This window comes from Carya illinoinensis, chromosome 6 (assembly GCF_018687715.1).
Source record: "Carya illinoinensis cultivar Pawnee chromosome 6, C.illinoinensisPawnee_v1, whole genome shotgun sequence".
Classification (NCBI taxonomy): domain Eukaryota; kingdom Viridiplantae; phylum Streptophyta; class Magnoliopsida; order Fagales; family Juglandaceae; genus Carya; species Carya illinoinensis.
Window position 1 is genome coordinate 26,114,094 of NC_056757.1, and position 17,959 is coordinate 26,132,052.

Sequence of the window (17,959 nt, forward strand, 5' to 3'; positions counted from 1 at the left end):
ACGAAAACAGCCACTAGATTTATTGGAGAAACCCACACATCAGAGTGAATAAGATCTAAGGGGCCATGTGATTGTCTTGTAGACAATTCATATGGCAACTGTTTTGCTTTGCCCAAAGGACAAGATTCACAAAATGAGAGTTTTTGAAAAGAATCAGTGCTTGGTAAGTAGCCAGATTGAAATAATTTATTTAATACATATTCAGAACAATGTCCTAGTCGACCATGCCATTTTTTTTTTTTTTTGCAGTCTTGGCTCCTAGTTTGGCTGCAAAGCATTGCACCTTATTTGAGAAGCTTTTATTTCCAGCTAACGGATATAAACCATGCTCAGCCTGTCCTTGGAATAGAGTTTTGTGGGTTTGGTTCTATTTGACAAAGAAATGGGAACCAGTTAAGACAAAATAGCAATCATTATCCAAACAAAATTTATTAATGGATAATAAATTAACCAAGGCTTGAGGACAATGGAGAATATTGTTTAAATAAAAAGGTTTTTGATTGAGAAAAAGAGAAGAATGTCTAGTGTTTTTAATAGATAAACCTGTGCCATTCCCAACAGTGATCATGTTAGTTCTTTCAAAGGGTTGCTTAGTTCTGAGATTTGCAGCATTAGTGGTTATGTGTGCATTGGTGCCACTGTCAGCATACCAGACCTAGTTATCAAATTGTGTCTTTGTCTCTGCTGCCATAGATGCAAGATCAGGTGGAGGAATTCTGCCTTGATAGGCATAGTTAAATCTTTCATAGCAATCAAGAGCAATGTGATTTGTTTTACCACAAATTTGGCAAGTAGGTCTATTGGATTGAGAACCAGAATTTCGAGTGTTCTATTGGACAGAACCAGAGCTATGACTATTATCATAGATACGATTAGGAGTTGCTGCAGATGGCTTGTTGGATCTGCAATCAAAAGCCTGCCCTGATCTTTGTGGTTTCTTAGTGAAAGGAGGCATCTTAGATTTATGAACAACAAAGGCATAGTGAGAGTCTGCACTATTTTGCTACTGGTTTTCTAAGAGTGCCTCAAAGCTGAAGAGTTCAACTTGAAAATCTTCCAAAGTAAGATCAATATCTCGAGCAGAGAGGGTGTAGGAAGTGATAATGGAGTATAACTTACTTTGAGTCCACCCAATAAGTGAGCAATGAGATCTTGATCATCCATTGGCTTGCCGACTGCTGCTAGTTGATCAGCAATGGCCTTTGCTTCATCAATATATACAAAATAGATTTTATTACCCTGAGACAAAATTTGAAGTTGTCTCTTGAGTAAAGCAACCCGAGACCTCGAGGCAGATTCAAATCGAGTCTGTATAGAATCCCATGCTTGTTTAGCAGTCTTTATTCCATAGAGAGAGGCAACCAACTTTTCTAAAATGGAAGCAAGTATCCAGCTTTTGACACAATTTTCCTTCCGGAACCATATTGCATAAGCTAGATTGGGTTCATCCTGAATTGTTTCTACAGAAGCAATGATGGTGCCATCAATATGACCAACAAGTTCATGGCTATTGAGAAATACCATGAATTGCTTACTTCAGGCCATGAAATTAGCACTATTGAGTTTCTCAGTAACAGGCTGAGAAAGAGTGTGAATATGAGTATTCAGGTGAGGGAGGGATTCAACATTGCTAGAGTTGGAAGACATTGTATGAAGGGAGAAATATATGCAGAAGCAGAGATCAAAGATGGATCAGGCGTGTGCCTTTGTTCTGGCTGATACCATGTAAGATAATACACGAGATTTGTGAAGTAGGCTAAGTGCCTAACTCAATAAACAAACATTTGTATTTATAGACGTGTTGGTTACAACTTTGAATTTGAATTACAAAGATATCTGCTAACAGATAATAACAAACTAATCTTAAGATCATAACAAACTAATTTAAATATACAAATCTGTTTTACAACTTCAGTATATTCGAGATTGCTTGAGAGATCTTCATGGGTTGTTAAGTGAGATCTTGAGATGAATATTCAGTTGTATTGAGTCTAACATTACAAACACCTAGGTGCCTATAGGTTGGTTGCAAGATAAAAGTTGTTCAAGATCCAAGGATCGTAGGGGATGATTAGATAACTGAAATCAAGACGAGTAAAGGATTAACAAGGGTTATTTTGATCAAGGACCTGCCATTGGTCATAACAGAGAGAAATGCATACAAAGGCATGGAAAAGTGATTGTTCACATACCATGTTGCAACTAAAGCTTTTGGAACCACTGAATGGCTGTTGCCCAGCTATTAATGAGTAGAGGAAAATTCTGTATCAAGATGGATTACACTTGCTGATGTGAACCTCAATCGACTCGCTTTGAAACCCAACAACAATATTGGAAAAACAAATCCAAGAAAGCCAAACTCAAGTCAATGGATGGAGAATCTAGACCCAATGAGAAATCGTTTCAAGAACTTAGATTATATGAATATCTAAACCCGTTGAAGAACTTGTCTCAAGAACCTATATTACAAAGGAGGAACGCCACAAAGGTTGTGATTTACCTTTGATAAGTTCAAACGTTCAATTAAGAACAAGAGGAGATAAACTCAACTCACAATGAATAAAATTCATCAATTTCAATAATGTATTTCCTTTCAAATGAGGCTACAAGTGCTTTAAATAAACAATCTCCAAAACCCTAAAGGAATAGTGCCGTGGTACTGTAGTGTAAACAGTGCCTCGCTACATTAACTTCTAAAACCCTAGTTCAAATAAAATAATAACTTTCCAAATAAGCCTTTGGCCAAAATATAAGGTCTTTTTAAAAATCCTAGTTCATTATAAATAAGACGTCTGTGTGGGCTGACATCCTCAAGCCCACTTATTCTAAACTAATAAAATAAGCTCTTTTAATGAAATAAATAAGTCCAAGGCCTTTAATAACAATAGGCCCAAGTTGTGTCTTCCATAACGTAGATCAAGTGGATCAAATCTGGTTCTGACTCTTGCTAGCTTCATCTCAATTGGATTACACCAATCATTGCATTGCTTTTTTGATCTTCATGGCTCTTAATCTTGTAATTGATCCTTAAAACGTGGTCCACCTTGAGCCCATCACTTGCTAAGATCTGAAACTAAAACTAAGAAAATATGCAAGTACTCGAAGGCTATTGAAACTAGAACTACTATGGGTTCACACACAAAGCTCTAACACCAGCATTCAATGAAGGAATTCATGACATTCATGAAAATGAAAATGAAATAGGAGACTAAACACAAGGGAAACATTATATACTTATAGGTCACCAAGAGACTAAATGCAAGGCAAGCATTATGTACTTATAGGTCACAGTATTTCATTATATTCACAATATGGGAATATGATTACGTTGGCGCATTAACATAATCCATTGCCAGAAAATTATCATCAAAACGAACTTGCGAAATGATTGTCTGAGACACCTATAACTAAGAAATGAAGCTTGTGTAGAAAAAAAGGTGGAAGAATTAGACCCAACGAATAAACAGAGCAAGGATAATGGGTCATAAGACCAATGATGAAAGCTTGAAAAATATTACCATAGATGAAAAGTTAATCACAACCATATCAAAGAGACTACAACCGCCAAAGATGCAAATCATGGCATTCAATAGGCAGTTCAAGGTTGCAAATAAAGCAGATCACTCCAGAAAGTATTGACTATATAGTATGTGATTTCAATAATTATATGACTAAAGAGTTATTGACTTCAAAATAATCATTAAAAAAATCTACCCTTTACAATAAAGGGATACTAAGCACATCAAGTATGTATAGAATGTATGTTGGAAACTAAAACCAAAACACATAAAAAGGAGAAAACTAACTTGATTTTTGCAAGGACGTAATTTGAAACTCGGTCCAATTGATGATTGTGCCAAATTTTGTAGGGTTAGGGTTTGGGTACTTTGTGGGAACGAGATTTCAGATCTGAGTGGAGAAGACGAAAGGGGTTCATGGGTTTGTGGGTTCAAATTGGATTTGTGGCTCTTGGGTTTAGGTCTTCAGTACGGGGCTGAAATGTGGATTTGTGGGTTCGTGGCTCTTGGGTTTGAGGTGAAGATGAAGACCCACTAGCTTCGTGGAAAAGACGAGGAGCCATTGGCTTCGTAGAGAAGACAAATACCTACTACCTTCGTGTAGAAGACGAAGCAAGAAGAAGGTTTTGATTCAATGGAGGCTGGCTTCGTGGGGGGATGGGGATGGAAGGCTGGTTTCCTGGGGAAGAGGGTCTCGACTGGGATGGAGGGGGATGGAAGGCTGGCTTCCTGGGGAAGAGGGTCTCGACTGGGATGGTCTTCATTTTGAAATGTGCTATGTAGGATATAGTGACGCAGGGTTCCCCTAGGTTGGTTATAAGTAGACTTTTTGTAAGAAAAACTAAAGACGAGAACAAGATCCCAATGCCCAGACTTCCGAAGCCAAAATATCTAGCCCAACCCAAACCCCCTCCTAAAACTCCAACGTCCAGCTAAAATCTGGTAGTGAGTGACAATTTTATAAATACCTGCACCTAGAAGTTCAGCTAAGTAATTATGTTACATTTAGAGTAATGCTATATACAATGTTACTGTATGCAAGTCTCCCATGTACTCCATTTGGGGGAAAAAAAAATGGTCTATTATTAAAAAATAATTTTTTTATGAGTTTCAAATTTATCCATTTTTTTCAAAGGAACTAAACGGAAAGAACTTGAGTCTAGAGCATTAGTAGTAGCCTAGCCAAAGTTAAATTTTCGCCAAGCTAAAGCTAACTTGCTTAAAAACCTCCTACACCAGAATCAACAATTCTACTTTAATTTTAGTCATCCTCTTTTTACTGGTCAAATATAGCCAACCCAAACCGTTGGCCAAATAATATTTTGGCCATAAAATAATCTTTCTACTTCTATCTTCGTCATGCATCACACTTGAAAAAACAAATTATCAACCACTGTTGTTGTAGCCTCAAAAACAATTTTAGGTTCTTTTCTCAAGGACCCCTATTCCTTTTTATGGTAAGCTTTTGCTACTTGATGTTCTAATTTTTCGGAACCGTGAAATTAGACCAAACAAGTTTTGTAATTTTTCTTTTCCTTTATTGTCTTTCACTTTTTAGGTTGGTTCTGTATTGAAATTTTCTTAGTTGAAATTTTAAAATTTGGAGGATCATATATAGTGAAAATTGACTAGATAATAAATATTTTAATAAAATAGTGATAAATTTAGAGAGTTTATCATTTAGTGTTGTTGAAAAGTGACTAAATAAATTTATAAAAGTAAATTTCTTAATTAAATTTTAGTCAAACTTTAACTATGTGCTACTAATGCGCTTACAGATCCTAAGACTGCAAATATTATTTCTTACGTTCAACTATTGAAATTCGATGAAATTAAAAGGGAAAATCTCTTATGGGTCAAAAGATTCAACAAGAATATCGATGAATGGAATGAACATATATCTCAGGTTTACATCACAAATTACCGCTATTTACATGTGGCCAAAAACGCCACATACATACATACATACATACATTATACCACACCCGTTAAGCCATATCCCTCCCCCCCTTCTCTTCAATTCTTTTATTTGGTTGGTGAGACAGAAATGTGAGAACAAATGGAAGATGATTCCACGAAAGCTTTTCCTTCCGTGGCGCCATAATCTTTCCGACTCTGGTACCTGAGTAACTATCGCGTGCAAAATGCTACCGACCAAAAAAAAAAAAAAACCACGGAAAAGCATCAAAACTAGGATAGAAAATATCCGTTTTAAAAGCTAATATGCAACAGAATATGTTCATCCAGGCACATTTTTTTAGCAGAAAGGGATACCAATGCCGGGCAAACCAGATTTACCTACAAAAGGATTAGTACATACCATATCTACTTAGGGTCACAGTAAGTCTAGTATCAGCTAGAAAGCAGTCTGTGAAATCGTTGTAGTCTACTTGACGACACTGCCTGGTCATGGCATGAGCCGTAAGTTGTCCTTTTCCTTTTCACCCTGAACAATAAGTCTTCTGTATCTAAAACATATGAGACCTACATCGTACAACAAAAATCTTCAGCATTTATTACACGTTTATATGCTTTTCTATGTCTGAACCGAAAACCTTATCATTATCAGTACAACAGAAACAAGATATAAATTTTTACTTAAACATACCTTGGATGAATTGCAAGCTATCTTACACTCTAATCCATTGACAACTTGAACTCCTTCCATTGCCTGGCAAGCTGTAGAAAATTCATCACCGTTGGCATATTTGCGAACATTCCTGTCAACACCAGCAGGCATTGTCAGCCATGACCACTAGACTGCAAATACAGGGAATTTTCTCCTATTTCTTACATACCTCTTCAAGAAGATTCCAGACTTCTCTTTCTTTTCAGGAACAACTGTAAGGAAGTCAGTGTGCAAATATGCCGAAAAATTTGGGTCCATGGAAACAGCAGTCACTTCGGGCTTATCATGACCATAGTCCATAAGTTGGATAGACAAACAAGTTGGTGTAGATGACTGGAAAACAAGTTACAATCATACACTTTAGGGCACATATAAAATCCATGTTTTAATTAAAATAATCAGAGAGGACAATAATAAGGAGACAAAACCACTGTAAGGCATACACATTCAATGCGATATATGTTCTCGTCATGGAGAAGAACACGAGCATTTTCGTGATAAACTATATCAATGAATCTTCCAGGTTTTCTTGATTTTTCATATGCATATAGTTGGAGAAGCTTGTTGTCCATCTCATCAGTGGCAACTGTTTGAAGCTGAAGCAAATGCATGAATATAGCCCTTATATGTCAGATGAGGTAATAATAGAGAAAGAAAAGGCAAAAGTTCAAGTCTAAATTGTTTAAGGATCTTACTTGTTTAACAAGTTTATATATCAGTTTGTCTAGCGTGAATAAAACATATGAACGAGTTCCAATAATAGCTCGACAATCATCCTCAAATTTTGTATTGTCAGAAGAACCATCAAGTAAATTGTAAAGTGCATTCATGAATCTGAAACACCAAAAAAAGAAGTGTATTGATTAGTAGGGAATGGCATTGGAGCTGATTTGAGAAACAAACTAGAGCTAAACCACCTGGCATAAAGATCTGTAGGGCTTGAATCATTTGAAGCCCTCCATTTCCTTTCAGCAGATGATGAATTAACCTTTGCTGATTGTATTCTCTCATACAACGTCTGTCAAAGCAGTGACAAAAGATAAAAGTATAGTTTATGATACCAATCATAATATATTTTTGAAGAATTATTTATTTAAAAAAAAATACAATCACATTAACATATGACAAGCCTTACTTGGTGAAGCCTGAAAAGCACATATAAGGAGTCATTTCCATAAAAAACCCGAGAATCCTTCTCTTTCTCATGCAACGCTGATGGGACATGCTTTGCAAGAGGCTTCACTGTAAGTAAAAAGCGCTCCGAATATGGTAAAGATGTCCCATCTCCTTCAACATCATGTGCATCAGCCATCCCTTCGGCTTCACCTTCACTCTCAGCCTTATTATCATGCTCATGATCTCCATCTTCCTCGTGCTCTTCACGGGAACACTCACCATCAGCAGACTCGCTTCCAGATACATCCCCATTTTCAGAAGCATTCTCAGTGTCCTCAGAAGACCTCTGAGCACTTTCCTCACCTTCATCATCGGCATCGGCATCGGCTTCATTTTCTCCTCCTGCCTCTGCACAGCATATATCTTCTTCTCTGTGTCTGGTTGGATATTGTCTGCCCATAGCACCATCCTTTGCTTTCTGCACGGCCTCCAAACCAGAATCTCTATAAACTGCAAAATTATCCTCCTCAAAATCTCCATTTGGAGATAATTCACCCTCTTCTCTTTCTACTCTGAAGTGTCCAACTGATTCTTCATGGAATCTCTGAACTTTGATGCCATCTGACACCACCCCGTTGGTGGATATAACTGGTCTTGTAGAGTCATCACCCTAGGATCAATTTTTTTATAAAAAAAAACATTTTCTCAGTCCATATTAATCACAATATTTATCACCATCAAGATCCAGAACCTAGCACCATAATTATCATCCAGATTATTGATAAGCATTGACAAACAAACTGATCAATAACTGATAGAGAAGTTCTTGTCTTACAGCTCTTCCTTTAAGTCAGACAGATGTGACCTTCTGAGAGCGACAGTACAGATATGGAAAGGCTACCATGATTCACTATATGCTGATAATATTTTGTAGCTAATAATTATTATAATCTGTCGTAGTTGATGAAAGATACAATTTCATACCATTTTTTTTAATCTAATTGGAAACAGTAGGAGTCCAAATTAAGACTAAGAGGAGCCGGCAGGCAAAATGAACTCATGTAATGAGCAAGGGGCAAATATCTAAACTTGAGATGTTAAGTTTCGAGAGAACTGCTAGACAACTATTTGCCATACCTCTGATGGAGGTAGATCGACCCCGCCCTCAACAGCAGCATTGCTAGGTCTGGATGGAGTACCACTAAGCCCTTGTAACAAAAAAACTGTATTTCAGAATTCATACCAAAACATATCGAAGAATCAAAATAACTAGCAGTGAAAGGTTCAACAAGATTATTTTGCCAATTAATATAAGCATAATTAGTTGGAGGCATTCTGCAAACCTGATGCGTTCTCTATGTTAGTTCTTCCATTACTTTGCTCCACTCCAGTGGCAAGGGATGTGCTTGAATTGACTATTCGTTCATTGGAGTTATATTTCTTGTTGACTCCAGATTGTTCATCAGCCATAGATGCATTGATCTGTACTTTACCGTTTGGAGGGTTGCAGAAAGTATCACTCTTATGTACAATATGTTCAGCATCAAGAGGACTTTCTTCTTTAACTCCATTATCCCCAATTACTGACCAAGCCCTGCAAGAACTTGCTTGTTCTGGTGGAATACTTTCATCACCATTTCTGGAAGGATTGGAATGTGAAGGATTCATGGCAGTGGCACTGCCACCACCAGCAATGAGATCAGTTTCCCCAACAGTTGCAGCACGGCTGTTGACAGGATGGCTTTTTGCCTTAACAACATCTTCGGTATCCTCTGCACCCTGAGGCCGAGAAGGAACACCAAGCATGGGTTCCAGAAATGTTGTCCAAATCTTCATAACTTTATCCAACTGTTCGGTTGTACAAACTTCTCCACAGGAATATTTAATTAGCTGATATAGATCTTCATGGATGTCTGGATCAGGGTACTCAAATTCCAAATTTGGAATGATTGGTCGCCTATTTCCAGCAGCAATAGCAAGTAGCACATCATCTTCCTTGCGCTTTTTCTCACTAATTTCTTTGATCTCCGCCAATAAGGCTGTAAAAAATGCATGACAGTGAAACATGAAAACTGAACATATATTGTATCAGGACATCTCATGGTGATTGGTCTATTGTTTTTGCCATAATTACATAACTCAGTCCAACAGCCTTTTATCATTTCTATAGTATCTAAGACCATTCATTTTCCTTCAAAAAACCTGAAAAGCTATGGCAACAAAATCAGATCATACTGTAACCCAGTAATCCAGAAAGGGAATAAGTTATTATTTGAAGCCGCGCCCATTCCTAATTATATTTATTTTACCATATGCTTAATTACAATATATCATGAACATCAAACATATTGTGATTGGTGGAGTCAAGGAGGTTAATATAAATCAATAAACTGAGATATCAAGGTGAAAACTACCTTTCGTGCTCAAGCTCTTTGTGTCCTGTTGCTTGAAGTAGAAGCTACGATGATCAAGCGATTTGTGATAGTTCTTAGAATAAATTTCAGCCCAAACTTTGTTAAAATCAGAACGACACCGCGCCCACTCTTCTTGTTTCTGCTTCAAGCGTGTTAGTATAACTGGCAAAGCAAGAGGTGCATTCTTCCTCAACACATCCATCACATCAAGCCCGTGGTCACCATATAAGCGTTCAATGCACCTGAGATTCAGAGCTGCAAGAACAGACAGCAAAATATTCTTCAGAAAAAATGTAACAAATAGGCTTACATATCATGATATATGTCCAGGGATTTTGTTAGCCATTAATCGAACTATAACCTGTGAAGTGTTCCTCAATACAAACTGGGCTGTCAATTTTCAATGTATTGTTGTTGATCTTCTCCAATAGCTCTTCAACGCGCTTGGTTGTTACATTCACAGACTCTAACAACATATCCAGTTCAAACCTGAAAGCATAATCATAAGAAGATCACCTAGATTTTCAACAAAACATATCAAATGATGATAGACTCACATCTTCTTCTTCTTCTTTTTTTTTTTTTATAAGTATATGATAGACTCGCATCTTTATATGATATCAGTAATGTTATTGTTATTCTTGAAGCTCAGGCATTGTTAGGATTGAATATTTTCCTGAAAACATCTGAAATTGTTGTGAAAGAAGTTTAAAATTAGTTTTTTTGGGTCTAAGTTGTGATAACAGTAGAAAACGTGCTTGAATTGAGAAAGTTTTTGAGGTACTTTTTCTTATAGGATTTACAAAGTAGTGAAACCAACTGAAAATATATTTGGGAAGAAAATTTCTTTATTGTTTTTGGGTTTTTGAAAGTTGTTTTAGTTGTCTTTTTCTCTTAGTCACGGAAGCTAACACAAATGATTAGTTTTTTTTCCTTTTAGAAATGAAAATCTGTTTTAGCGTTTAAAAATTATTTGGATTGAAAGTGAAAATGTTTTGAATCCAATCACAGCCTTGAGTTCCAGCAATAGAACACAAGCATATATGACAAAGTAGGTAGCTAGAACTAACAAGAGAAAAGCCAAAGCCCAATGAGAATAAATATACCCCCGGGGGGCGGGGAAGAAAACAAAAGACCAATTACTTTATATCAACTATAAATTAAATCAAAATGGAAAGAAAACAGCAAACACAAATATTATAACCTCAAGCAATCTCTAACCTGTCATCTTCACATCGAAACAAGCTTTCTTCGTACTGATTTTTGCGCATGTGTTTAAAAGAGTAATCCTCACTTCCTGATGTGACAGATACCCAATGATCATTCAATACTTTGGAACCAAGCTCTGTTCTATGGCTAACTGAAGGTATCGGATACTGCATCGTTGAAGGACACAAAGCAGATGAATACAAAAGAAAAATAAAAGCATTGAAGTCTCTAAAAACATGAAGCCAAAGGTAAACATTGCATACAATCTTTGGCAGCAGACGGTAACTAGGAGTGCAGCGCTCACAATTGGATAAGTCAAGTTCATTAATAGGTTTTGCCATATACTTATCCTTGCTGGAAAATAAAGACATCTTATGACCCCCAACATCTTTACTTCCACTTTTGTCAAGTCTCTCTCTTTCCCGGTTTTCAAGTCTATCCCTTTCTCGGTTTTCACGGTCTCTATCTTTAACCCCATCATCCTTTTCGTGATCTCGATCTTTGTCCCTATCCTCTATCTTTACTGGTCTGGGTAAATGTCCATCATTCCAGAAGGGTTCTGTCATGAAGTAAAAGTTCAGTTAAATTTAACAGACCTGACACAGTTTGAGAAGATCATAATGCACCTATTTTAATCTAAAATAGGTTCTGTTTAGAAGCAATGCAAGCCCAAAACAACTTCCAGAAAAAACTGCATCTAGCCTGAGGATAACAAAAGGAAAGAAACCATTTTACGTACTTTTATTAATGACACCAGCAAGGAGTGCATCTGTAATACAGAAGTTGGTTAGATACAAATTTAACAATGCAGAATCAGGAGTGACATTAGGTGAAGAGTTACCATTCTTCTCACAACGTGCCAAAAATTCATTAAATCCATCCATAAGATCCGGGTATCTTCCAAGTAAATCACCCACCTGACATAAGTGCAGAAACACAAATTACAAGTTATACTTCAGTTAATGCCTCTTAATTCCCCCCGCTGCCGCGGGGGGGGGGGGGGGGGGGGGGGGGATTAAGTTAGGTTTTTTTTTTTTTTTTGTTGGGTAATAAAACTAGATGTTAAACGCATGTAGAGTATCTGAATGCATAAACCAAATTAAAAAAGGAGGCAAATGCTAGAATCTCAACTCCAGATCACTATTGGCAACAGGGTTAAGTTAGGTATTCTCAACATTATTGAAAATATTAGGAAAATGAACAAGTTGATCCATAATTTTTCTGAATAAATCAGGGCTGTCATCAACACCAGTCTAGCAAACTAAATCAAAATAAAAAAACACACCACTGGCAGCCAGATATGCAGGAGAGGAAAGTAGTTGAAAAACTAGAGTTAGGAGGCCTCAATTGACGGGCAGGGCTTGAAACATCTGCAGAATTAATGATATTTCAATTTCAACTTATATGTTGTGCTTAATATATCGAAGAAAGACCAAAATATTATAATCTTTCTTATATTTTTTTATACAAGAATGTATTTTATATTCTTTGATAAGAGTATCCTTTTATTCATTAAGCAAGGAAAAGAGTACAAGAAGAAAAACTTGCCACCTAACACTGGTTGTCCACCCAAAGGTATAACAAACTAATATCCTACAATTATGGCCATAAAGTTATCATTTTGAGTGATGCAAAAATCTTACAAATATAAAGTTCAGTAATAAAACCAACCTAAATTAATACACATTTTAACCAGAAGGCTACTTTATCACACACTAACTCTGATGAATCTGGCCTGCAACAAACTCGTTTCCAACCAACACTACCCATTTTGTTCGACATGATAAAATAATAGGGTCTCATGCTTAGCATCTGTAAGCTGAAGATCGGCCAAATTATATGGGCACCGACCACAACACCAATTTTGTTAAGGCTGGAAGAAAGATTATTTTATTGGGCTCATTAGCCAGTATGTATATTATTTGAGGATCTAGTATTGAGGAGATGGGATTAGATATGAAATTATGGACCTAGATTGAAAATGGAGTAGGTTTGGCACATTAGGCCCATATCTGGATGGGTAACCTCTGAAACCCTAGTTTTTTTTTTTTTTTTTTGATGAAGTAACCTCCAAAACCCTAGTAAGGTACGTCTCATGTATACTTCCTATGTATTTGGGCTATGCCTCCTTTTCTTATGAATAAAATTCTTGATTACCTATCAAAATATATATATATATATATATATATGGATGTATAACCCCAAGTATTTTCTAGCCAAAGGCCATTTGATTTTTGGATGTTATATTCATGATATTGGAAAATCAGCCCCATCTATGACTCCTAAATGGATCCAGAGAATAGAAACATATTTACCCTAAAACTCCTAGCCATTATGATTCTTAGAACCCTTTTTCAAAACAAACTAAGTTAAATTCGTACAGCCCTATTATTAGGTTTCTCAGATCTCATTAAAAGGACTGTATGGCTTGGAAACTAGAAAAAACCAAGGCTGTTGTGACTGGGGAAAGTTTTTATAAAAATCCCATGTGATGTTCTGCAAGAATACCAATCAAGTCCAACCCGGTTCTGCAATTTCAGGAGAGCAAAAAAAGAACCAGCCTCACCCTATCAAGTCCAACCCTTTTCCAGCATGATTATTGCCGCATTTGTTATTGATAGAAGAAAAGAGGTAAGTAGCATGATCATACACTTATATGTATGGTAAACAACGTTTTTTTTTAAGTATTATATATGTATGGCCCTTTATTGAAAGCTCCTTTTACGTACCCAGTTATGATATAATGAAAGCGAGTTTCAATGTCATTTACTATATGTTTTACATGCATCATGATATGTTTTCATTTATGATTACGATAAGCTATGTCATTATGTGCCCTACATGCATCATAATAAGAAACATAAAAGATAAGTTATGAAAGAGGCTTTAAAAATGGCCATAATAGATGCTTGGTACCAAAGCAATTATAGGTGGATGTGCAAGCCAAGGACCTAAGCATGGTCCACCAAAGTATGTTATGATAAGTTAAGAGGTTCCCGTTGTGGCCAAAGGCAGTGGAACAAGCACACAACCCTGCACACGGAGGTTAAGGTGTGCTGGTCATTAAAGAAAGGAAAAGACAAGTTTAATAAGTTACGCATAATACATGTTACATGTATATGTTAGTATAAGTATTGAGCATGCACACTTTTCAAGAAGACCCTATGTTTATTATGTTTACTATATGGTGTACTCCTTATTGAGTATTCAACACATTTTGTTTGTTTGTTTTATGTTTTTATAATGTCCAGGTAAAGAAGATAGTGTTGATGAGCTCGAGGCCAGGCATAGATAGTGTCAAGGGATTTTCAGATTTAGTTAATAAGCGTCCTTTTTTTTTTTAATTAAAACATCAATTTTAAAGTTTCTCGCTATGAGACTATATTTTTATGTTATGTTTTTTGGGAATTTATTTTTTGATAAACTAGATAGTTTTATCAAGTTGGGTAATCGGGCACAGTTACGAAAGCACGCAACACTCCTAACCTATGGGAAAGGGTTGTTACGGCTCCAGTTAAACATTTTTCATTCATTCATTAATTTAAGAGTTTTCACACTTCTTTGTTTGGTAATATTATCCACATCTATCATAGCAAATGCTTGATAGACTTAACTATATTAACGAGCGCCAATGACATTATAATTAGATGTTCTTATTAGCCATACCAAAGATTGCAATTCTGATCTTGTAATTATTTCCTTGCTATAAATATGAAGGCACTTCAGGAATTCCTGGTAGTCATCAGGGTTTCGTAACTTCTCTTTAACTTTCTCGCAAAAGGCAAACTCTCGACCACACAAACCTGTCAGAACATGAACCAAGTTAAAGCAAAAACAAGGCAATCAGCAATAAAATTACTGAAATAAGAGTTGACGAAAACTTTTAAGAAAAAGGAGAATTTCTGTAGAAAAAAATATATGTATGTAACTTAGGATCCTTAAAACCATGAGAAAAATGCTAAGACCCAAAAAAAAAATATTTATGTCAACAAAATATCCATGTTTTAATGTAGGGAAAACAAATAGAGGTTAACATGCAACTAAGTAAACATATATCCAGAAAAAAAGGGAAAAAGATTAAGCAATTGAACAGTGATATTAATGTGATGAATTAAGCAATTGAACTTTATGTTGACATCTATAGTTAACAATAAAGAGAGACGTCTTTCTGAAACTGCTTCAAAAAATTTTGAAGAACTCTGCAAATTGTTCTCATAAACTTGATTTATGTCAAGTTACTTGAGTGATGAAGAGTTTTTCCTATATAATGTTGGTATTTTTTTTATTTTTTTATTTTTTGATAAGTATATAATGTTGGTAATTGGGGCGCAGAGTTCAACAATAGTCTCCCCAGTGTAGCATTAAAAACAGTTAAAATGCTCACTTTTCATGGAACCTTTATCTTCATAGGAGGATGAATTAGGATGCACTTTAAAGTTCTCATCACCGTCCCCACCTTGCTGCAATTGTTCAGCAGTGTCTTCAACCCTACGAGAAGTTTTTCGCTTGTGGGGAAATCGCTGTATATTAAATTCCCTACTGCTGTCATGCTCAAATTCTCTATCATCCCTATCTCGTTCTCTCCTGTCTCTGTCTTCTCGCCTATCCTTTTCACCACGCCTCTGTTGCTCTTTCTCCACTCTGACCAAAGATCTATCATGGTCTGGATCAGGCCGGTCAACACTAAGGTCTCGATCACCATGTAAAGCCATTGCCCTTTCTTTCTGGCAAAAAAAATTGTAAGCCAAATGTAAGCCCCTATGATTAGGAAATAAGATGGGTGACATAAGCATAAGAAAATGAAACAAACCTTGTCAACATGCACTTGTCGCATTATAGGCATGGCAGAGCTTCTGTCCCGGAGCATTGGATTCCTACCAGATTGGGCATAATGAGTGGGGGCTGTTGCTGAGGCATCAGGCAGAAAATGAGTGAACTCAACAAGCAGGTCTTCGTGATCTTGGAAAAGTGCAGCAACCTGAATAAGTCAGAAAATATAATCATCAATAGCAGAAACCAACTTTTTTTTTTTAAAGATATAAATAAATGCTGCGTCACCATATCAAGGGTCAAGAAGAAACACCTCCTGGTAGACCTCACTGATGGACTTGCTTTCCTTTCTGTACATATTCAAAACGTCCAAAAATGACTTATATACGTGATCATCACCTTGAAATCGTGTCTGCAGGCAAAGAATAGTTTATATTACATCAAGTGAAACCAAAGGCATCACCTCAGAATAAGCTGTAGAATAATGTCTACCTTTATCTTGTTAACAAAACTGATTGCTTCTTCAAATTCAACAGGTTTCTTTGGTTGAGGTTGTTCATCCTCATTTGGGAGGGTGATCTCATATCCCTTTGGCAAGAAGGTATTGAAACCCAAAATTAGGTCTCGATGGCCCTTAAATAACTCTTTTACCCTTGCTATGACACCCGTAGTGTCAATCCTACAATAGCATAAAAATAATACAGATCAACAAGATAAAATGAACAATTATCTCCATACACCAAGAAAGGTATACAACGAATGCTAGAATTGAGCACAATGTGTATCAGAGTCAAACCTTTGAGCCTTGAAATCTTTCATGACTTCAAGAAAGTCATCGTATTTTTCCCTATTGTCTTGAAATATGTCCTTCACCGCCTTGAGATAAGCTAGGGCATCATTGGTTGTTAGTTTCTGCGTAGTTGCCCCTGCCAGCATCTGGGGCTGGCCAGATCTTCATTGCCCAAAACAAAGATGTAAATAATTGGACCAATTACGAGTTCACAAACTCTTCCAGTAGATCAATACCCAAAAAACAATTTTATCGTAGAATCAAAACTTAATCATCAAACACATAATATTCTCATCGTTAAAAGACGAGAAAAGAGCACATCCATACAGGAAGAACGATCGTTATTTTTCAGTTCTCAATCAACAACTGAACAGAATAGAACGACTAAAAGAAGTTATCGTACAAAAATCTGATATTTTTCTCAGCGAATCAAACATATTTAACAGTTTTACTTAGTAAATCAACAAACATCCATAACAAAATTCTCACAACTCCCCCCCCTACACAAATTAACCACTTTTCCTGAGCACAAATTCACCAGTCAAATTGCTAAGAAGCTTAGTCTCATCGTCTACACGGTAAGACTTAATTTATAAAAAAAAAATATTACGTACACAAAATTAAACAAATTTAAAAAAAAAATAGAAAGGCGAAAAGAGGAAAGGAAAAAAATAAAAACACTAACGGTTCTCCTCGAGAAGAAGCCATAGGCCGCTTGAGTTGAGAGGCCATGTAAAGCTCTTCTCTGGACCTCTTCATCTCTGCAAACGAGACTCCTATATCTTCAACAGCGAATCATACTGCGGACTCCAATGGAAATAAAAATCCTGGAAAACCAACTCACTCATTCACACCAAAGCAAGAAGCAGAAAGCAGATCTAAGCGGCAAAAAAATCGAAATAAAAAAATAAAAATAGAAGCAAGAATTTCAATCCGGACCTCCTAAACAGATCACCTACGAAGAGCCAAATCGTGATAGATAAAAATACAAGCAATTCGCGTTACTTCAAGATTAAGCTACGTGTGAAGGAAAAATGTTATAATTATCGATGCGAAATTTACAGTGCGGCAGAGAGATCGTTAAAATGCAAAACAAGTCTTCCAGAAGAAACTTTCAGAAAATACGAAAAGAAGAAAGAGTCCCCGTCTGAAAGAGAAACACCACGAAGATTATACGTGTATGTTCTAAAGAACAAGGAGAGGGGAACACGACGATTAAAAACAAGTTTTTACTAGTTTAATTTTCTCGGAAGACAAACGGAGAACAGAAGATACAATGCAAAGAGAGAAACAAAGTTTAGGCTGTTTAGCAGAATTTATATATATATATATATATATATATATATATATATATTTTTGGTGTGGATGTAAGCTCTCGGTTTTTAATTTCTTTTTTTTTTTTTTTGGTTGGACGTTGGTTTCCCGGTTGCCTAATGTATGGGTTACCGGGTATAGGCAGTTGATATAATGCTACGATCGCAAATTAGGGCTCTTTTGTGCGTGCTTACGAAGT

General features: G+C 36.3%; 1 protein-coding gene across 3 annotated transcripts; it reads right to left on the bottom strand.

The window, feature by feature from the left end:
- Window positions 1–5,345: 5,345 nt before the first annotated feature.
- On the bottom strand, window positions 5,346–17,753 carry LOC122313047 (paired amphipathic helix protein Sin3-like 4). Of its 3 annotated transcripts, none has more exons than XM_043127754.1 (24): window positions 17,509–17,753; window positions 17,132–17,273; window positions 16,453–16,608; window positions 16,149–16,335; window positions 15,970–16,068; window positions 15,697–15,864; window positions 15,271–15,610; window positions 14,553–14,689; window positions 11,728–11,803; window positions 11,626–11,655; window positions 11,150–11,445; window positions 10,899–11,053; window positions 10,039–10,166; window positions 9,678–9,932; window positions 8,607–9,302; window positions 8,401–8,471; window positions 7,283–7,933; window positions 7,065–7,165; window positions 6,843–6,981; window positions 6,591–6,743; window positions 6,317–6,480; window positions 6,127–6,238; window positions 5,839–6,002; window positions 5,346–5,665 (listed from the first exon to the last, which is right to left on the bottom strand). In XM_043127754.1, exons 2-23 carry the CDS (start codon window positions 17,203–17,205, stop codon window positions 5,871–5,873), a joined length of 4,320 nt encoding a protein of 1,439 aa, XP_042983688.1. In that variant the 5' UTR covers window positions 17,206–17,273; window positions 17,509–17,753; the 3' UTR covers window positions 5,346–5,665; window positions 5,839–5,870. The 3 variants fall into 3 exon arrangements, with proteins under 3 accessions (XP_042983688.1, XP_042983689.1, XP_042983687.1); XM_043127755.1 differs by having other exon boundaries at window positions 15,343–15,610; window positions 17,386–17,753; XM_043127753.1 differs by having other exon boundaries at window positions 17,386–17,753.
- Between the last annotated feature and the right edge of the window lie 206 nt (window positions 17,754–17,959).

What these genes read in the sequence shown, in the direction of transcription:
- LOC122313047 (XM_043127754.1), bottom strand. Translation starts at nt 17,205, where the DNA reads ATGAAGAGGTCCAGAGAAGAGCTTTACATGGCCTCTCAACTCAAGCGG. An exon ending in AAAGAGCTTGAGCACGAAAG is followed by an intron (nt 9,303 to 9,677) that starts GTAGTTTTCACC and finishes CATTTTTTACAG; the next exon opens with CCTTATTGGCGGAGATCAAA. An exon ending in TAACATAGAGAACGCATCAG is followed by an intron (nt 8,472 to 8,606) that starts GTTTGCAGAATG and finishes TTTTGTTACAAG; the next exon opens with GGCTTAGTGGTACTCCATCC.